Source organism: Mastomys coucha, unplaced genomic scaffold (assembly GCF_008632895.1).
Source record: "Mastomys coucha isolate ucsf_1 unplaced genomic scaffold, UCSF_Mcou_1 pScaffold8, whole genome shotgun sequence".
Lineage (NCBI taxonomy): Eukaryota > Metazoa > Chordata > Mammalia > Rodentia > Muridae > Mastomys > Mastomys coucha.
The window spans coordinates 23,799,610-23,822,297 of NW_022196914.1; the positions used below are offsets into that span (position 1 = coordinate 23,799,610).

Genomic DNA, 22,688 nt, shown 5'->3' on the forward strand with positions numbered 1-22,688 from the left:
TCTTAACTTGAGCAATATATCCAGAGCTGTGACTTGTCTGCCTTCTGCTTTGATCTGGTTTAAGGTTTCTCATTGTTCAGAGAAATAATTTAAACTCCTTTATTGACTCAAAGCTTATTGTTGGGCAGTGTATAGAATGGAACATTAGAAGTTGTGGTTGCAACCAAGCAGTTAAATTGCTTTCTCTTGTTGCTAAACATGATTAAGAGGCATGCTTAAACAGCACAGCATGGAAACAGTATTACCCTAACAACGGAAGGACCATAGAAGTGAGAAAAGGCCCCAGGGCAGAGACTCTGGGAGGGATATATGAGCAGCACAGATGGACTGACTCCTAGCCTCACTTCTGTGAATATCAAGAATCACTCGCATGCATGAGAAACAGCAGTCTGACGCTGTGACCCTCTTAGAGTCTTTGCATGTGAAATTCCACTGGAGGAAGAACAGCTTTCTTTGGAGTTAGACAACATTCTGGAAGAGCTGACTCTGGGACATTGCATAAAGCAGACAGATTGCTGGGATGTTTAGGATCGGCAGGCGACAACTCTGGAAGCAGAGTGTCACCCGAGTTCTGACGGTAAGGAGCTGGCATGAACACCTCTAATACCAGGTAGAAAAAAACCTGAAACCATTTCAGAGGTATACTCAGGTGAATCTGTAAAAAGCACATTTGTTCACTAAGTTTCTGACATGCTTCATGCACTAATATTTCACATGTAAAAGAAGATTTGTGCCTTTTGACTTTGCTGCAGATTTCTGCTTGAGTATAACTACATGTAGTCATTTATGAGTGATCTTTAGGAAAGATGCTATTCTAAGGTCAAAAATGCATTTGGATTGGTGGTTTGGGTTCTGTATACTCCTTAAGGCATGTAAACTTTTGCTCGTTATTAGAGATGGTTAAGGCAGATTCTAGGATACAATATATTTTAGAATCTTAGACTCAAATCTAATGTTTCTAGAAATAAGGCCATGGACAGGGAGATGAAGGGACAAGAATCATCCTCCCTACATGGGGTCTTTCTCAGCTGCTTCATACCAGCTGCTCACAGGGAGGACCTTGAACCTTCCACCACCAGTCTGTGTCCCAAAGACTTCCTCTCTGACATTACTCTCTTGCTTCATGCCAGGCTTGGTCAAGGATCTTTCTGTCTGAGTACTCGTGGACTGGGTCTCCCTTCAAGTAGTCATGAACAGACCTAGCCTAGTGGGACAGAAAGATGACCATTCCTATCTTGAAGCAGCTAGACAGAGTTTAGAAGGTTACAAGCTAGATTTTGCAACGGATGCTCCACATCTGGCCAGAGGTCTGTTTGTTCTGCCAATGGTTGCTTCAACTGGATTGACCTTGTAAGTATTCATAGTGTGCCTGCATGAGCCAGCATTTGTTCCAGGCCCTGTGGTAGATCAGAGAAATGGGAGGATACTCAAATGGGGCCACAAGACAGCAAGTCACAAAGATAAAGTCAACAATCTCAGGAATGAGCTATACTAAATTAGAACTTGGGAACATACCAGATGACACCATCTAGCCAATTTTGTAGCTATGAAGGAGTAGGTATGACACTCCTATCTTTTCTGAGCCCTCTGACACTTGCCACCCATGTCTGAGATTTTGATGCAGATTTTTTTCTTTGATCATACTAGCTGAGCCATCTTACCAACTTTATGACTTGTTTATTATATGAGGCTGGGTCTCTATCCCAGACTGGTCTTGAACTCCCAATGTAACTAAAAACGTGACTTTGAACATCTGATCCTTTGCCTCCACCACATTCAGTTCACATTATGCTAAAGATTGAATCCAGGGCTGTGTGTATGCTAGGTACAATTAGGCTATATCCCTAGCCATAAACTTTAAATTTTAATTGGCAAACATTGCAAATTTGGGGGAATGTAAGATGTTTTAAGGTATGAATACATTTTTTAGAATGAGTCAATCTAGCATGTCTCTCACTTGCATACCACATCTTTAGGAGTCTCCGCTTTCTAAATAACCTTCTGTTACTAGGGAGCTTGGGACACAATACAAATAATGCTTGTGATGTAATGGAGTAAGCTGGTCTTCTCTTATTTCTAAAAACTTTTTGTCCTCCTTTACCAAGTCTGAGACATTATAATCAAATGTAAGAATTTAAATATGATTAACATGCTAAAGTCTTCAATAAGTGCTACCTCCTGGGAGTAAATCTTTTTGGAAAGTTGCATTTATGTTGAGTGCTAGTTATGGTCACTCCATTAAAGTATGATAGGAACAGCATTATCGTAATAATATTGCAGTGTATTATATACATAAGTATTATCTATTTGGTCCATTGATATGATAATTATTGAGTAATAGCTCTTTGACCTGAAATGCTTAATGGAAAAGAATAACATGTAGCATAACAGCTAGAGAAAGGTGTGTTTAACCTACGCCTTAACTATGCTGCTGCTGTACTATAATTAGGTTAAGATATGTTAATTGTTTTATCCACATGCATCCATGACAGCAGCAACAAAATGTAGTAGAAGTTCTATGAACATGACAAAGACTGGCCATCTCTTCTTTTTCTTATATAACAAATTGAATGCTTTCCAATTTAAAAAAAAAAATACTTGAAATAGCTCTGTTATCTAGTCATTCACCAGCAAAACCTCAGTCCAGATATATCTGCATTCTTTCCCTTTTTCTCAGATTGAAAAAAAAAAAAACATGCTTAGTATTTATTTACAATGGACATGGAAGACATGAATCACAGACCCAATAACTCATTTTTATTCTTTTAAAATGAAACCAAAATGCATGATTTTGTGGGTTGATTTTGCTAATGCCAAAGAAAAGGTACAACCAGAACATGATAGTCACCTTAACTGTTGAAATCACCCATCTTCGAGGGAGGAAGATTTTACAATGGAGATGTTATCTCCCAGCTGTGGAGAGACTTGTTAGTCATGTGTGCATTCATGCTAGATAATGCTGTTGGTGAGATTTCAGATGGTTTCAAAGGATTCTTCTTTAGATTCCTGTGGGTAGAGGTTGAGGGGAATGGGAGCGCTCCCTTGGGGAGGCGTAATGTCTCCTACTGAGATGCTCTGCAGGAGGCCAAAGCTTGTTTTCAGGGTGGTGGATAGGGGAGGCCAAGACTTAAAGAACCTAAGCTGTCTGTTACCTGGCAGAAGCTGAGAGGCTGTCAGAACTGTTGCTCTCTGGCACTATAGCCATGTTAATGTCCTTTGTTGATCAAGCCTAGACTTGTTTGGCTTGGTGACTATATTTCATATTGAACATGTCAAAATGTTTTCCTTGGAACCAAGGAAAGCAATTGGCTTGAGGATTTACTGGGGAAGTGGAGAAGGGGTGGGTGTTGCTTGCTTGCTAATGGGCAGGTTTTTAAGTATCCTCGGGTCAGATCTAGTTTAGGCTCAAAGATGTCCATATTGTAACCATATAGGAGGTAGACTCTAGAGAACACATCAAGCTGTATTGAATTCACAGCTGGTGCTTACATGCCACGTTATGCCAAACATTGTGCTCCAGGACACGATTGGGGAAGGCTCCCCAGAGGATGACCTTATTCCATTATCTCTTTTTTTCCCCTTGCAATTCTAGGAAGCAGCAAAAGAGAGGTTAAGAATTGGATAGAAGAACTCCACTAATTCTTGGGACCTTCCATCCAAAGCTCATATTCAAACAATAACCTGGTAGAACCAATCAATGATCGTCCCTTCAGAGAATGATTTATGTTCAACAGACTTGCTGGGAAGTTTTGAGAATTAGCTGTACTCAGGCTCTCGTCCTGGACAGGCAAATCAGGCTTCCTTGTGGTGGGAAGCACGGGAACCAGCAGTTCCTGGGTGATTCTGGAGGACAGATGGCTTGAAGCACAGTGATTTATTTTATGAATGAGAGAAGTTTGGAAATTTTACCCTGGTGTAAAATTTCATAGAGTGTGAATGGTGACTATATATATATATATTATATATATATTATATATATATATTATATATATAAATATATATATTTAAATGCTTGGACCAGAACCACCCTGAATTAATGAACCTGGTTGCCAGAGGAAACTGTGTAAGAGAAGAACTCTGTAAGAGAGGTAGTTCTGATTTTGGAGGAAATCACTGTTGAATGGGGAGGGGGAGGTCTTTGTGTGTGAAATAAATGGCTGTGTGAAAGCTCACTAAATTTTTTACATCCAGATACTTAGAGTGCAGGCAGCTGACTGAGCCTTGAGAGGAGGGCTAGAGAGGTGGCTCAGTGGTTAAAAGTGATCTTCTAAAGGACTCATGTTGGGGTCCTAGCCCCCACACCATTAATATCTATAACCCCGGAGTCCCCTTTGGCTGGGTGGGTGTGGTATGGTGGCCCATTCAGCTTTAATCTCCAGCGCTGGGGAGGGAGAGGCAGGCTGACCTCTGCTCCAAAGTTTGAAGTCAGCCAGACCAATATAGTTAGCCTCCTCCCCTTCCCCCTCCCCAATAAAAAAGAAGAATTGAGATGGGAGGATGGAACGTTGGGGTGGGAAGGAGGTTTTGGTGGTGGTGATATCCCTAGAGCGGGCTTAGAGTTCACTTATCCTAAATAGTAAAGAGATGATATCATATTTACTGTTAGGGCTGCTGATATAGAGATAATATTATGTTCACACAGAGATCAATATGTTAAAATAGCAATGATACAAGCTTTCTGGGGAGTGTGAATGAGACTATTAACTTTGTTGAGAGCGAGGATCTCCTAGATTCCATTACCCCTGTGAACTGGAGATTACCTCATCAATTTTGTTGCTTTTGGGTGTCCTTGGAGTCATCTTGTGACGTCATCTGGGTTTCTTTGCCACTTTTAGAAGATAATAGCTTTGAAACCTGTACAAACCCTGTGTATGGTACGTGAGGTGTGACTCGCTTAGGGAAGACCACTCCCATACTCTTGGGTGTGCCTTTCTGAACATTTCTCTTTCTCTTAACCCCCAGATATATGTGTCTTATAAAATCTACCATTATAATGCTTCCTAAATGTAGAGAATCTTTCATTCGACTAAAAAGAATGATAGAAAAGGGAATTAGCAAACGAGCAAATTAAGGGCTCCTTGAAACGCAAAAGAAATAGATGAAATTCCAAAGCATACTCTTGGACACACACTGGATGGCACCTTCTCTGTTTAAGTGCTCTCTCTGCTACTGGGTCTGCAGGTGTGCTGAATAAAAGACAGCTTCACCAGGCCACCTGCTGTGAGTGGGATTAGCCGGCAGGCAGGCGGGAAAAGTTCTTTCTCTCCAGGACCCGGAACACTTTACTTAAGAGTTCTTAACTCACAAGGAGGAGCCCTGCCTCCTGAGTAGCTGTGGCCCTACTCTGGGAGGAATAAAAGGAAAGTGGAGTGAGACAGGGAAGGTGTGAGAAGAGTGTCTAACTTGGTTATCTCAGCTAATTAAAGAACAGGAGCGAGTGGGCTGGAAAACAGCCTGCAGAGCTGGGAGAAGCAGGCCCCCCGGGGTTAAAAAGAAAAGGCTGGAAGTCAAAGAAGGAGGCTGAAATGTGGAAGAGATCTGCTCCCCTCAGTGTCTGCAATTCAATACACTTGAACAGGAAGCTGGTTCAGTTAGTATCATTTGGGGAGCAGGGGGAGGCGGACAAGTTTTACTTGGGTCCCATCAGCATCAAACTGAATCCTGGTCTGCAATCACAGATCCACATTGATCTGAAGTAATTGGTTCCATCCCTTACTTGGAAGTGACATGTAAAGTAAATCAGCCAGTTAATTCACCCATTGATTATACAAATCACAGGGCAGGATGGTGTGGCATCTTTCCTTTTAAAGGTCAACATCGCAGGCTATAACAAAAAGGCAGACTAACAAGAGGAAGACAGAGCGGAGTTATTTAATTAAAATTCTGCATGGCACAGAGGCCTTCTATTCAACTCCCTTCCTGTTTCCCTGTGTATCTTTCCTTCCTCTTGGGTATGGGATATATTTGGGACTCCCCAAGAATGAAGTCCTCCCAGGAAGGAGAGAGAAAAGAGAGTGGCCTTTCTAGTTTTTATGGCTTAGTTTGAAGAAGTTCATACACCCAGTGACACTCCACTGGAGAATACTGACGTTCCTGCTCTCTTAGCAGGTATCAATTACAAATACAATAGCTTCTTGGTAGGGGTGAGACTATGTGTTCACTTCCCCTTCTCAGAAAGCACCACACTTCAGAGCAGTGGACTGCTGTTAGCATCCTGTTTATGCTTCGCCCCACAGTTACCTGGCAACAGTCAGGTATGCCCGACCCGCTATAAAAGGGGCTGCTTTCCCCCTCATCACTCTCTTGCACCTTTCTTGTGCTCTTGTTCTTTTCTACTTCCCTCCTCCACCTCATTCTCTTCCCCCCTCTCTCTCCACATGCTCATGGCTGGCCTCTACTCTCTCTCTCTTTCTCTCTCTCTCTCTCTCTCTCTTTTTCTCTCTCTCTCTTCCTCTTTCTCTCCCTTTCTCTCCTTCTTCTACCCTCTTGATTCCCCTTCCCATGCCCTGAATAAACTCTATTCTATACTATACCATCATGTGGCTGGTCCCTCAGGGGGAAGGGATGCCTCAGCATGGGCCCACCGAGGCGCCCATTTCCTCCATACCTGACTACACCTCCATAGAACATATCCCTACTCTCTTTATCTTTTTGTAAAAACATCAACTGTTATGAACTGTAATGTAAATATCTGATATACTAACCCTAAAGGGGTCTCAACTCATAGGTTGAGAACCACTGCTTTAGAGTATCATTTTGAGAGCCCCTGCAATAGTACTTGAGGCTCTGGTATGTGCCAGACACTGTTCTGGGCATTGAGGACATTACACAAGTCCAAACAGAACCACCCTCTGCTACAGTGTTAATGTCCTTGCAGTGAGGACATTGAGGAGTGTTGAGCTGGGATTTGTTTTCCTTCAATGCTCAGGAGACAGATAAGAAGGGTCAAGTGATATTTGTTTGTGGCAAGGAGATAAGCTAAGCCGGGTGGGTCATTTGGTTATTCTTAGAAAAGAAAAGAAAAGAAAAGAAAAGAAAAGAAAAGAAAAGAAAAGAAATACATATTGTGTCACTATCCAGCCATTTCATCTGGATAGCTGCTTCATATAAATTCCCGTGAGCAGAAAAGGCTGTGGACTGTCCTGCTTCATCTAGCCGGGGAAGTGGAATAAAGTAAAGCTGACTGTCCTGACCAGACCCACGTCCTTGGCCTCACTAGCACAATGTAATTATCAAGCGATCAGCTATCCACAAGCTTCAGATTGATATGGACAGCTGAATCAAAATCAATCATCAGGGTATTTACTTTGGTTATTTAAGATAAGGAACTTGAAAGTGATTTTCAGATTTGATATTGTTTACAGTTGTCTCAGGTGGGGACTTTAATGTCTAGCACAAGCTACCCAAGTTACATAGCAACTATACTGTGATACCTGTGCATGCATACAAAAACAAAAAACAAAAAACAAAAAACAAAAAACAAACCCAAAAAACAAAAACAAAAAAAAAAACCCAACAAAATACCCACATCAAACACGCAAAAGTGTGTTTGCTTAATAAATATAGAACTGGATTTCATTAAAGTGAAAATTTCAGGTTTAGACAAGTAATGGGCTAATCATGTTATGTAGAAAAGCTTTTAAACAAAGATCTTTATTATGTATTATCTGTTTATTTATCATCTATCTGTCAGTCTATCTACCATGTACCATATCTATCTATCTATCTATCTATCTATCTATCTATCTATCTATCTATAATTTATTATATCTTTATTGCATCCATTCGTTTGCCCAATCACTTCTTCCTGTAAAGATATTGGCTGATCACAGTGTATAAAATACAATGTAGATAGAAGTATACCTTTTTTCCACTGGGAGCAACAGCAAGGCAGAGAAGTGTCTGGGAGGCAAGAAAGCACAGAGCCTACTCTCTGGAATGCACAAGCAGAGAACTCAGCTCCTAGAAATTTTAGGGATCGAGGGTGGGATGGGGGAGTTCATAGTTACTGGGAGACTCAGGAGTAGAGTGACAGAGCTGACCACATGGCAGGTAAGCTGGGGGACAGCACCAAGGTGGCAGTAAACAACTCAGAAGGTAAGTACTAGTCTCTGCCCATAGCTCCCTACAACCTGCACACAGACCCTGGGTATAGAACACCCTAGAATAACCCTTAACTGCTAATTTAAAGAAAAAGTCTATAGAATGGATTCATCAGTCATAGTCTCCCTTGGAACTCTGCCATTTAACTTGTGCCATTGGTTGTCCCACTGGACTCCCAGACTGCCACTCCTGTGTGAGGAAAGTTGTAGATGGTCCATCGTCTCACATTTCTGGTGTGCAGACAGCAGTGTCTGCTCAGCAGGCTGTGTTTGGTACCACCATAGCAAACAATGTAAAGCAGAAGTCTAGTCAAGTGTTCACGTTCAGTCACCAAAGGAATCTCAGCTTTGTAATTCCTTCCTTCTCCAACTTCTGCTGGATATCAGTGAAGTCAGAGGCAAACCTGCTGAAAGGTAGTGCCAGTGGGGAGAGGGCTTCAACATTCATGTAACTGAAAAATCATTAGTGAGAGTCCTGTTTTATTTACATTCTGATGTTTGGACCAAAGCTTTGGTCATGCCATTTTAATCCATGTGCTGGGTGACTTGGTCTATAAGGACCCAGTCTATAAGGACATTTTTCTAGATTCTATAGCACCTCCCTATCAGAGGCAAAGTAGAAGACTGAGCATGTGCAGTTCATCCCCAGTTTGTCTGTGCAAATGCAGATACTGACCATGTTGCGGTATTTGAAACTAAATAATTGGGAATTAATCAACCAAATGGGCAGATTAGCTTTGAGAAAAAGCCGCAGAGCTTTGTGAAGGTGCACAGCATTAGAAAGTTGCCTGGAATCTGGATTTTAGCATCTCAGGATTGCAGTGTGTATTATGCTTTACTGAGAAATAGTCCACATGAGAGGAGGAATGGAATTTCACTTCTACATCGTATAATACTTAGGTTTTAGAGTTGAGGGAATTGCAGGATGGAGAGGTTAAATGACAGGTTTGAGGGATTGTAATTGGTGAAGGAGCTGGGACTAGAATTCCGTGACCCTGACACCAGCTTTTCTCTGTGCAGGGAGCCACCTTGCCTGAGAAGTAGCACCCATGTAGTAGTGTAGGCGAGTGCACTAACCACCCTTCCACCCCTAGGCATCAACAGCAAACCTCAGCACAAATGATCTAACGCCATCCAGATGTTCTTGGATACTAAATGTGTTTCTGCCTATACCCAGATCCCTTAATTCAGTGCTTACTTATTCAGTGTAAAACAACTGTTATGGAATGCTTTAAAAAAAAATCCACCTCTGTTGCTCACTGGTAAAGCAGTCGCATGTGAGAGGCTGTGAAGGTTTATTCTCAGCAGAGAGAGAGAGAGAGAGAGAGAGAGAGAGAGAGAGAGAGAGAGAGAGAGAGAGAACATAGTATAGCTGTTACTCTCTGTGACAAATTACCCAACGAAAGCAATTTAAGGAAGGACAGGTTTACTTTGGCTCACAGTTTTGGGTACCGTCCATCATGACAGGAAATGCATGGCATGGCGGCAAAGCATCAGGTAACTGGCCACTGTGTATCTATAGTCAAGAAACAGATAGAAATGACTGTCAAGGCTCATCTTCCTTTCTATGTTTTATTCAGTTGAGGACCCCAGCCTGTGAGATAGTGATGGGAAGATCTTCTCGCCTCAGTTAACCTAACCTAAGGAAAAGAAAACCAAACCCTCATAGATGTATTCAGAAATATGTTTCCATGATAATAACAAATCTCATAAAACTGACCATCAAGATTAACTATCAGTGGTTGGCAAGATGGCACAGTGGTTAAGAGTACTGACTGCTCTTCCAGAGGTCCTGAGTTCAATTCCCAACAACCACATGGTGGCTCACAACCATCTGTAATGGGGTCTGATGCCCTATTCTACTTTTTTTTTAAAAAAAGATTAACTATCACTGGTTACTTCTAGTCTTTTTGTCTTTAGACACCATGTCTCATTATGCTGTTGCCTTTGATACAATTCTATTGTGAGAAGACACATGACTAATACAACTTATAGAAGTGAGATTTTATTTGGGCCTCACTGTTCCAGAGGGTGAGTCTATGACCATAATGATACGGAGCATGGCTGCAGGCAGGCAGGCATGGTGCTGGAACAGTAGCAGAGAGCTCATATTTCATCCACAAGCATGAGGCAGAGAGATACCTGGGAATGATGTAGGCTTTTGAAAGCTCAAAGGCCACCTGTAGTGATACATTTCCTCCAACAAGGTCACACCTTCCAACTCTTCCCAAACAGTTTCACTAACTGGGGACCAAATGTTCAAACACATGAACCTATGGGGCCCATTCTCATTCAAACAGCTCCATGGTCATCTGGTCTTGAACTTGACCTGAAGCTCAGGATAGCCTCGATATCATGATCTTCCCTCTTCTGCCTTCCAAGTGCTAGGACTATAAAGGTGCACTACTTTCCAAAGTGCGTTCTGCTTTCACTCTTCAAGTGTCCAACAGGAAGCCTCATATCCAGACAGCTGGTTACCTTGCTGCTGTGGTCTCTGAAGAGCTAGAAAGGGGCAGATTAACGTCACAGCCAGACAGTGTACTGGTCTGATTGCTAAGTGTTTGCCTAATGTCATTGGCTCTATTGTGGTAGGATAGTAGAAACTAAACAGGAGTCAAAACCTTTCATTATACCAGGATGTACCTAACTAAGGCAGTGAAAACAGAGACTGGCAAACTTTCATCTTGATGTTGCCAGGACTACATATTTCTTGTCTTTAGGAAGTGAATATACTTAAAAATAGCCTTTGAAAGCGTTTACTTTAAAAACATGCTGACCACTTTCTTTGTATATACAAAAGTGCTTTGGAAGTCTTTCCTTCTGTGAGAGTTAGGCAAAAATAGAATAATTAGAGTTCTGTTTTAGAGACCAATCTCTCTTTTCTCCATATTTTTTTTTCCTCTCTGGAATCTTGTAAAATCAGGTCATGGAGTAATGTGCTGCAGTGTTGGATTCTCACTTAGGATTGCCGCCTTCTTTGCCAGCCTTCAGATGCACTGAATCTTGAATCCTCTGCCTCTGTGCCTTTTATTTCTTGTCTGGCTGCTGCACATCTGATTCTTCTTTTGTTGTTGCTTGACCCCCAAGTACTCAAGCTGTTAAAAACACTTAGTACAGACTCCAAGAGATCATTCTGAGAAAGTGTTTTATTTCTCCTAGCCAGGAAGGTAGAAAGCAGTTGAAAAACATGGTATCTTTCTGGTTTTTAGTGACATTTGAAAATACATTTACATGGTTTTCTATTTGACATTTATGGAATTTTTACTTTATATCAGGACCTTTTTAGAGACTTGGCAAGAAAATTGGTAGAATATTTGTTTTGTTTATTTATTTTCAGCTCCAATGTGTCCTCTTTTCCTCACGTTTTCTGTAGTGAGTCCTTCAGGTTAAGAGAAGTGACTGTCAACTGCACAGGGCCACTCCTCCTCCTTGCTGGTCTCTCTGATACCCTTTTTCCCTTTGCCCTCCTTCCTCCTCTATATTACCTGTGCCTGGGGCAGCTCTCCTCTGACCCGAACCTACCTGCCCTTGGGGGTTGGGAGGATGAGTTGGCACAGAGTCAGTGACACAGACTCTGGGAGCAGGTGAGAAATACTGCAGCAAGTTGAGCACTGCTGCAAGTTCCTATAATAACCTGCACTTATCCCCCCCGCCCCACATTGGTCCCAAGAAAGTATCTATTCTAAACAGCAGTTCTTGATTGGCTGGCATTATTTGCACTAGCAATCCTTAGTCTCTCAGGCAGTCCTCAATTAGGTCCTCCTGCAGGAGATGCTTTTGCAGCTGCACAGCCCCCAGCCTTTACATAGAGGCGGCCCTGCTTTTCCTGCTACACCCCTCTTTCTTTCTGTGTAGTCCTGGCTGGCTTCTGGGTTCAGTCTTGTTCCCTAGAGTTCCCTGCCTTGAGTTCCCGCCAGTATGCACCTCCTACCTGCCTCACTGCCTTCCAACATCCCGAAACTCTCAGCACTTTCTTTACTTTCTTGCCAATCCTTTGTATCTTCAAAAGTTCTTAACTATGAATCTTTCTTAAGTATTACACTGTCCTTTTTTCATTACAGTGACTTTTCTGGAAAGAGCAGCCTGCATTTAGCTTGGTTGTATTTCTCCCCCGCCCCCAATCACCCACTTCTCAGGCATGCCTTCTTTGGTCTTTGTCCATCTGGTGAGAATTTCCTAATGCTGTCATTGTATTGCCCATTGATGCACTAGAAGCCACAGCAAAGCCTGAAAGTCTAAAGTAGCAACGGCCACCTCTCTTGGCTCTGTGAGTGCCTGGACTCAGTCAGCTGCATGGTTCTGTGGCTCATGACCTTTTTAAAGTTGTTAAAATGAAAAGGCAAAGCCCAAGTTATCTAATGGCAGGCCCAGGAAATTTTACTGCCTCACTTTTGCAAAACAGCTGTGCTGTGCGATGCCACAGCCATCTTGTAAACAGAGTCCTTGCAGACATGCTAGTTAGTGTGAGCAATCATCTGTACAACTTATAGTGTTGGCCACTGGCTACGGTTGATTGATGCTATTGTCTCCTGCATCCACATTGCTGCACAGACTCAGCTGTCTCTGCACTTTGTTCCCTCCTTGCTCCAAGGCTTTCACTCCCTTGTCTCTTTATCTCCATATCTTTGTTGGAAAATCTTTATTTCCTCCCTAGATTTATTTATTTTACGTGTCTGAGTGTTCTCCCTACAAGTATGTAAATGAACTAATGTAAATGTACTATAGGCATGCCTGGTGCCCACAGATTCTAGACAATGAGGACAGATCCCTTGCCCCTGGAGGTGCAGGTGTTTGTGAGTGGTCATATGTGTTCTGGAAACCACATGTAGGTCCTCTGCAAGAACAGCGAGTGCTCTGAAACGGGATGTTCATTTCTTCAGCCTCTTTGTTGGAGAATCTGATTTTTCACTCCTAGTTTTAACTTTGATTTAATTATTTTCTTTGTAAACATTTATCGACTAGCTACTATGTTGGATGACAGGACTGATGATTTAGTGTATGTTTGTGCATGCACATGTGCATGAGTGTATAGAGTATATTTAAGATATATGTACATGTATGGGGTGTCTATTTGATGTGTGTATGCTGTGGTGTGTATGTGTGTATGCTGTGGTGTGTATGTGTGTATGCTGTGGTGTGTATGTGTGTATGCCCATGACACAGCATATATGTGGAGGTCAGAGGACAACTTTCCAGCATAGATGTTCTCCTTTCCTAAGTTCCAGGGATACAAGTCAACTTGCCAGCCTTGTACAGTGTGTGCTTTTCACCCACAGAGCCATCATACCTGCCTGATATTTGGTTTTACAGGTTCTGTTTTTCATAATCACAACAGATAACACATTTATTGTTGTTTTTATGTCAATGATCTTATATTCTGCATATGTCTGTGACCATGTGTGTGTCTAATTACATATCTATGGTGGTTCTGATTTCTGTATCTTTTTTTTTATTAGATGTTTTCTTTATTTACAACATCTCTTTTCCCAGGTTCCCCTCCAAAAAAGAAAAAAAAAGAAAGAAAAAAATAAAATAAAAAAACAAAACCTAAAACAATCCCCTGCTCCTTCCCCTGCTCACTATCCCACTCCCTCCTGCTTACTGGCCCTGGCATTCCCCTAAAAAGTTGCTTTTACTTTTTAGTACCTTTTTTGTTTGTTTGTTTTTTCCAGACAGGATTTCTTTGTGTATACCTGGCTGTCCTGGAACTCACTCTGTAGACCAGGCTGGCCTTGAACTCAGAGATCTGCCTGCCTCTGCCTCCCAAGTGCTGGGATTAAAGGCGTGTGCCACCACTGACCAGCTTGATTTCTGTATCTTGATGGTGAGAAGGAACTTCTGGCATCTTTGAAGTAGAGTACCAGCCAGCTTCTTTGAAGTAGTGTACCAGCCAGCTTATGAGGGATACCCTCATAAGAATGGTCTGGCTCATAATGCCTGTTGTATTGGGAGTCTATATCTATAGCTCTTTATCTGTATGTGATGAATTTACCTTGAACTCTAGATGTACATTCCCAATGACTGATCTGTTCTTTTGCACATGCATACTGATAAACCTGAACCCAGCATGTCCAAAAGCCCACTGGTGGTGATGACACAATTTGCTACTGATACAATTCCAGAAATTAGAGATGCTGCAGAGATCCACTTGTCTGCCTCAAGGCTTGTCTCAGCACAATCTGTTCTTCACACTGATGTCAGGATGATGGAGTTTTGGTCGTGTACAGAGAGCCAACATCTGTCTTCTTTTTTTCAAACCTTGCTATTGATTCTAGGTAATGTTATGATGTATGCTGTGACGTGTTTTATCTCATGACTTCTTCCTCATCTCCTATTGTGCCTACTAGTCTGTTCCTCACCCACCCTGGCTGCCTTGTGTTTCTAGAAGGTGCTGATCTTTCTTATGCCTCTCACTTCCTAGAGAGTGATGCCAACTTTCCTCTGTCTTCTGAAAGCTTTCCAGTCATCCTTCCCTCTCTCCCTCTTCAGCTGTAGATTAGACTGGGAGACCCCCTTTCTTGCTCTTTCTCTGAAGGTCTAGAGCCACCTCCTATTTTCTGGGACCCACAAATCTTATTTTTCTTCTTAATCTTTATGATACCTTGTTGTATTTACATTTTTTCCCCACATATTCCTACAGTCAGATCAGGTACTTTCGTGAGGTTACTGGTAGTGCTTATGTCTTTACTACTGGCATGCATTACAGTTTAATAAATGTTTCTTGATCAAAAGGGACGGCTTTTCTTCTGCTGCCAGGAGCTACTGCTTGGCATCAAAGGTAATGTGTTTATTTAAGGAATGGATTGGAACTGGAAGGTGTACGAATGGCAAAATAGTTGAATGAATTATGGTATGCCGCTATCCAATATTTTGTAGGTATTATACACGTTCTGGAAAAATTTGTACCAAACTACAAAGAACCCTGATGCATTCTTAAGGAAGAAGTGCATGAAGAATTTTTATGTCATGATATAAATAAACATAGGCGTGTGCACAGGCTTGCATATGTTATATAAGCAAAGAGTATGGAAGGGTAAGCATTACACTGCTGACCCTGCTTACACTGAACACTCCTCATTATTGTAATTCACAGCCCACAGTCAAAAGCGTGAGCAGCAGAGGTCAGAAATTAATTCCAAGGCCAGATCTGAACTTATACATAGCAAACATAAGAAAAACATAAAAAACAAGAAAAAAAAAAAGCTTAGAAAAATGTTTACAAAAATGGGATTTTGGTTTTTTTTTTTTTTTTGGGCTTGTACCTGTTAAATTCTTTTATGTGTATGGAAATAAGTCCATAAAGATGGAACAAAATGTTAACTATAATAATTTATGGATGGCAGATGATTTTTATGGCTTCTTTTTGTTTTTCTGTATTGTGCGATTTCAAAACAGTGGCCACACCTTGTTTTCATAAGAGAAGTAAATTTATTTCTAAAAATAGAAGAGAGTACATATAAACCCGTACCATTACGCTGCCTGTTAGGCGAATCTCTAAGACTTGAAAACTACAATTGTGTAAAATTGTTATAAAACGAGCCATTTGAGAGCAACAGTTGCAATATAACATTTTTATTCCTTTCTTTTAGCAACGACTGAAAGAAGAGAAGGAAGCCAGGAGAGCTCGTCTGGATGGGCGGCATGACTATCTGTTTGCAATTGTAGCTTCCTGTTTGGACCTGAACAAAACGGAAGTGGAAGATGCCCTTCTTGAGGGTAATCAGGTAGGGAGCTTTTGTGTCCTCACCATCTTGTTGCAAGTACTCATGCTGTGCCTTTGAAGAGCTGCCAGCCTAATATGCAGGGGCTCCATTCTGGGTTAGGCAGAAAGGTCTCCGGACTCTCCCGCTCTGCTCTCCAGGTTGAATGATGGTACTTGTAGTCCTCATTTGAGTTCTACGGTTTGATGACGATACCTGCGTCTCTTTATAACCAATGAGGTTGAACTCTTGTGCCAGTTTTGAACCTGAGATTAGGGAGTAAAACTATCTTTCAAGTCGCTGACTTCTGCATTTATGTAAGTAACTATGTATGTATATTCATTAATTTTTATTGTTTAAAAATTTCGTACATCTGTGTGATATATTTTGATCAAGTCTACCCTCCATTTCCTCTCTTTGAATTTCTCCCGTGTCCCCCACCACTAGTATCTCCTTTTTTTTTTTTTTTAATCCACCGAGCTTACTTAATGCTGCCAGTATGTGCCTTGGTGTGGAACCATCTATTGGTGCTGGCTCTCAGGGACTAAATCTTTAAAGAAAACCAACTCTTATAAAAATTAATCAGCTGATTTTTATAGTGGTCTTTGTCTAGGTTTGGCTACTGAACAGTGCTGTGGTTTTCTGACTGTGGCTTTGATTTGGCATCTGGAACTGGTTTCTTCTGTTCCTAACTTTAATTTCTCTGTACAACTTCTTTTCAAAAAATTGGGATAAGGTGTGTTTGATGATGTGACCTTGAGAGGAAAGGATAAACTGAAGAGAAGATAGAGTTTCTGTGAGTCAGGAAGTCTTATTAGGAGCCCTATTAAGATTCTCAAAGACTTAACTTCATAAATGCATGGTGTTAGAGGGGAGACAGAGAGGAAGAAAAAGGGAGTGAGAAAAAAATAGAGGGAGGGAGGAAAGGTGGAAGGGAGGGAGGGAAGGTGGGAGGCAGGAAGGCAAGGAGGAAGGGAGGGAAGGGAAGAGGAAGGGAAGAAAGGGAGGGAGGGGCAAAGGGAGGGAAGGAGGAAGGGTGGGAGAAAGGAAAGGAAGGTGGGAGGAAGAGGAAAGAAAGGAGAGAGGAATGAAGGAGAGAGGAAGGGAGAGGTTGTTGATAACACATTCCAGTGTTGAGCTAGTAAGTGTCTAGCATCTGCCTTTGCATGGATAAAGGGCAGAAGAGGGCAGTGCCAGTTTGGGTTAGAGTCAGTTTCTGTTGTGTAGATCTTGCTTGGTTCCATGGCTGACTTTGAATTTCCATTATGTTACTGTAAACCCTGAGTCAGAAACCCTGAGTCCTGAGCCTCAGGACTATCTAGACTCATTCGTTAGCTGACACCAGCAGCCTCTGTATAAATACAGAGCCAGTATAAACACAGAGCTGGTTTATACAATACAGTCTTTGGATTGCAGTCTATGGTGAGAAGTAGAGGGGAACAAAGGGGACAAGACCCTTTGTTAAGGGGTAAGTTCTCCTTCCTCTCTTTCAGTACAGGTGACACTTACTGAAAATCTGCTACACACCAGCCCCTGTTCTAAGTGAGTTTCAACTCTAGATTTATTCATATCCATCATACCAGCAGGTAGATAATTCTATTTCAAAACAAGAAACATGGGGAGGGTCACCTAGCTTTTCTCATTGAGCTGGTCGATCATCTTCAAACTGTAGAAACTATACAGAAATTATTCTTTAGGGACTGATTTATTTCATTAGTGTAATGTTTCATGGTTGTGACAATCAGAGGTCTCTAGAAAAACAGAACTGATAGAACACACACACACACACACACACACACACACACACACTCACACACATGCACAGTGGGTTTATACAATGCATTGTGGGTAGTCTGGAGAGGCTGAGAATCCAGCAGTTGTTCAGTCTATGGGCATCTCAGCAGTCCCAGTCTAGCATCAAAGGCCTGGAGGATCCTGGCGAGTTGTTGGTCTTATACCTACATTAGACCTAAAGACGCTGGTGCTAATATCAGCAAAAGAATTCAGGATAGATGAGCTTGCCTGCAACATTGAAAACAAGCAGTTAAAAAGGAAAGTTTCCTCATTTGTCTAGATCAGAACAGCACACCCACATGTAGGATTTGGTCTTCTCACTTCAAACAACCTGGTCAAGAAATCTCCCACAGCATCTTTCATTTGATTCCAGATCTAGTTAGAAGGACTGCGATTAGACATCATAAAGGTTCATCCATATTGTGGCCTGTGTCAGGTCTCTGGCTATTGAAGTTGAGCATCCTTCCTGGCTTACAGACTTGGTTGATTCATTTACAGTGCGTTTCCACCTTTTGTGCGGTGCCTGAACAAAATTACTGGAGACATGAGAATATAAACATCCCTTTGAGATCCTGATTTCAGAGCTTTGTGATATATAACCACAAGTGGATTGATAGATCACATGATAATTCCAAGTTTAACTTTTTTGAGGAAATTTTGTACTGTTCTCCACAGTGGCTATATTCCCACAATGTGTTTATTTATTTTTTGGTAGTAACCATCCTAATGAGTGTGAAGATCTGCCTTAGTTAGGGTTTTATTGCTGTGAACAGACATCATGACCATGGCAACTCTTATAAGGACAACATTTAATTGGGGCTGGCTTAAAGGTCCATTATCATCAACATGGCAGCAGGAACATGGCAGCTTCCAGGCAGGCATGGTGCAGGAGGAGCTGAGTGTTCTACATCTTCATCTGAAGGCTGCTAGCAGAATACTTACTTCCAGGCAGCTAGGATGAGGGTCTTAAAGCCCATGCCCACAATGACACACCTACTTCATGAAGGCCACACCTTCTAATAGTGCTACTCCCTGGACCTAGCATATACAAACCATCACAAGGTCTTTCCTCTTTTCTATCTCATCTAAGTATTTATGTATATATCCATGTATGTATGTACGTATGTATGTATGTATGTATGTATGTATGTATCATCTATCTATCTCTCTATCATCTATCTATCTATCTATCTATCTATCTATCTATCTACCTACCTATCTATCATCTATCCATCTAAATTTATCTACCTATCCATTTACATACCCATCATCGTTCTGTCTTCTTAACTTATTTTTGTTCGTGTATATTTGTGTGTGTGTGAATTTGTATATGCCCACACATGTGGATATTGGTGCATGCATGCACAGTGCAAATGTGGAGGTCAGAGAACAACCTCAGATGTTGGTCCTTAGGTGCCTTCTCCCTTTTGTTTGAGACAAGGATTCTTATTGGCCTAGGACTGTACCATGTGACTTACAACCTTCCTGGTATCCCCTGTCTTCTCATCTGGGTTGTGGCATCCTATCACCAGGGTTATTAGCTTGTGTCACTGTAGTGAGCTTCTTCTGAGAGACTTCTGAGGATCCAAACTCAAATCCTTCAAGTGCTGAGCCATCTGTCAGTCCACCCTTCCTCTGCTGAGCCATCTCTCAAGCTACCCTTCCTATTCTTGTAGGAAGTCTGAACCAGGCTGTAGACTACTTGCAAGAAATGTTCCTGTTATTATCAGGGCCTGTATCAGATGATGTTCACTGGCTCTTGTCATGGAACTAGGTAGCAAGTGGCTACTACATATGTTCTCAAAGATTATCACATTTAAATAAATATTAATTATATTTAGTGTGTTGACTATGCACTGAAGATTTTCTTTCTCTTTTAGACTTGCAATTTATTGAGCACAAAACATTCTTTTATATTTATGTCTGCCTTCAACAGCTGACTGCTTTGGAGAATTAGCAAAAAGGGAAGGACGAGTCTGTCAAATATACATACATAGCAAATACTTCTAAAATCAGTAAAATTTCTTCTTTGAATTGAGTGCTTACTGTAGTAAGTGAGACATTCTTTTCTTATATTAGGAAAATACTACCTGTCTAGGAGATGCAATTGGTACAGTACTGTTTGAATAAGAAAAGGACAGTGAATTGATTTGCTATGCCCTCAGTCCTGATTAAATACATTTTCTAATTCAGAATAAAAATGTTTCCTTACCTTTTTCCAGATTGAAAGAATCGACCAGCTTTTTGCTGTTGGAGGCCTTCGTCATCTCATGTTTTACTATCAGGATATGGAGGGAGCAGAAGCAGGTATTGATATCTGATATGATATAACATAGAGATATCTTTCAATTTATCTGAGTGTGGCAAAAAGAAGAAATGTAATGGAGGACTAACAGGCTTATGCCTTGGTGTGTTAGGGGACCGTGTATGTGTTGTGTATACAATATGTAGTGCCTTTGTGATGTGTATGTGTGACATACATGTGTGTTGTTTATGTGTGCATGATATCCTTACAGTGTGTATGCATGGTGAGTATGTATACCTGTGTGATGTTTCTGTGGTGTGTATGTGTGGTACGTGTGTATAGTATATATGTGTTATGTTATTCTGGTGTTTATGTATGGTGCCAATGTTGTGTTTGTGTATGCATATGTGTTATGTTTTTGTAGTGTGTGAGGTATATGTTTGTAGTGTTTTTGTAGTGTATATGTATGGTGTGTGTATAAGGTGTGTGTGTAACTGTAGAAGAATGCCCATTTTCTCCTTCAGGTTAGGGGATGGAGACTGGTAGTTAGTCTAGATGTTCTAATTGTTTTGTGTTCCTTTTGGTTTGCCATAATGGCAATGTGGGAGGGGGGACAGTCAGGTAACATGAACATGCTTCTTTGTTTCACAGAGAATTGTTTGTGGATAGAGACTGGGTAGATGCTTTGAGTGGTAAAATGCTTGCCACAGAAGCATGAGGACCCTGAGTTCTTATTTTCTGAACCCTTGTTAAATAACTCTGATGTAGCCTATGCCCATAATTTCATCATTGGGAGGGAAGAAACAGGAAGATTTCTGGAGGTCATTGGCTAGCCAGCCTAGGCAACTGCTGAGCTGTAGATTCAGTGAGAGAGCTTGACTTAAAAAAACATAAGAACAATTAATTAATGTCCCCTCCCTTTCTTCTCAGAGAAGGGGAGACCTCCCATGGATACCAACTCACTTGGGCATATCAAGTTGTAGTAGAACTGGGCACATTTTCTTCTATTGAGGCTAGACAAGGAAGCCCAGTTAGGAGGAAGAGATCCAAAGGCAGGCAAACTGGGAGGAGAGGAGGGAGGGAAAGAAGCTTTGTTCGGGATGTAAAGTGAACAAATTAATTAATGAAAAAACAAAATGACATTCAATGTCAACCTTTGAGCTGTGTGCATGTGTGTACACACGTGTGTGTGTGTGTGTGCATATTTACTCACAACCTTACACACATACATACAATCACCCTCACACAGAGAGAGAGAGAGAGAGAAAGAGAGAGAGAGAAAGAGAGAGAAAGAGAAAGAGAGAGAGAGAGAGAGAGAGAGAGAAGGAGAGAGAGAGAAGGAGAGAGAGAAAGAGAGAGAGAAAGATAGGGAAATGGGCTATGTGTGAATATCTTGAATGGCTGACATTTCTTTAGTTATAAATTTGATTTTTTCCACAAAAAGTGCATTACATTTTGAATAAAAAGAATCCAAAGATAAAGGATTTGATTTTCATCTCAGATTGTAGACCATGAGCTATACTAGGAAGCATGTTCAGCCATAACCGTGCCCAGGGTAAAATTGCCCATGCCGTATAAATTGCACAGAATGAGAAGGGCTTATAGTGCCCAATATATAAGCAAGGCTTTGTGTTTCTCTCTCATTCTCCTTTTCAATCTTTTCGGCATGGATAGTTCTTCTGACCTTGGAGTAAGAGTCAAGCCCTTGGATGACTTTTCAAGACATTCTTAGGAAAAAAAAAATCTTATGGTCATTTCAAATAGAAAACACAGTATTGATTAAAACAAGAAGAGTGTCCAGTTGAGCAAAACGAGTTGGCCAGAAGTGAAGTCACTCTTCTTTGCACTCAGCTCTGCTTCCTCTGACCCTTGTCCAGGGCTCACTTGTGGCATGAGAGAAACTTATGATTCTCCTTTGCTTCCTCCTTCCTCCTAACTCAGCCCAGGTACATCATTGTCTGTGTCACATCTGAGGCCAGGCACAGGCAAGAAGTAAGGGTGAGAGGGAAGTTTATACTTGATTGCTACCTCTGAGCTCAATGACCTCATGCTCCTGTGGCCATGGCAGGTCTCCATGGAGCAGTGGCTGGGTAGTCCACAGTGACGTATTGTCCTTATATAACGGCAGCCTTCTGCCTCAGGGTTTCAGAGTGCATGGCAGTTTGATGACTTCTGTTTTGCTCTTGAATGATGGATGGAAAGTGGCTGCATGAACATTCTCTCCTCAGAGATCCCCTCCTTTGAAGTACTTACTCCATTGAAGTACTTACATCATCTCTCCAGGCATTTGGTTAGCTCCCTCTCAGACCCACTCATTTCTCTGTACGTTGTATGCTGGGTTTGGATTTATTGGCAACAGGAACCACATCTCAGCCCATTGTGTTCCTAAAGTCCAGGAGGCATAAATAACTTTTCAGGAGATTGGATTGAAACCCTTCTTCTTACTGAAGGTGGGGACTGTATTCCCTTGCCTGAGACTTTTCTGCTTCTAGTACTGACTGTGAGTTTAGTGTCCCAGAAAGGCTCTCAACTCTGAGGCAGCTCAGAGAACAGATGCCTCCTTATTGACTTGAAGCAAACATAGAAGGATTTCACACCATTGGCCACACCCCAAATTTTTCTTGAGACTGTTTTCTGCTATCTTGGAGCCTTGGTTGAAATTCCTTGTCTTGTGTATTGTCTCCAATCTGCCAGTGAGACTTGGGTGCAGTCCTGAGAGGTGTGCCTCATTAGAAGTGTGCCTCAGCTTTCCCTTTTCCAGGGTCCTTCACCAAATTCCTACTCAGAAGTTCAACACCTAGAGGGAGGAGCTGGTCTTTTCTTAGGGCTCAGATTACAATTTCCATT

The 22,688-nt window shown here is 41.6% G+C and overlaps 1 protein-coding gene across 1 annotated transcript in view; it reads left to right on the forward strand.

The window, feature by feature from the left end:
- Positions 1-298: 298 nt before the first annotated feature.
- Dnah5 (dynein axonemal heavy chain 5) overlaps positions 299-22,688 on the forward strand; it is a 249,501-nt gene continuing 227,111 nt past the window's right edge. The window contains exons 1-3 of the mRNA XM_031360281.1: positions 299-577; positions 15,692-15,826; positions 19,819-19,903. Coding sequence (XP_031216141.1) covers positions 521-577; positions 15,692-15,826; positions 19,819-19,903 — 277 coding nt within the window. The 5' untranslated portion in view covers positions 299-520. The remainder of the gene's footprint in view (positions 578-15,691; positions 15,827-19,818; positions 19,904-22,688) is intronic.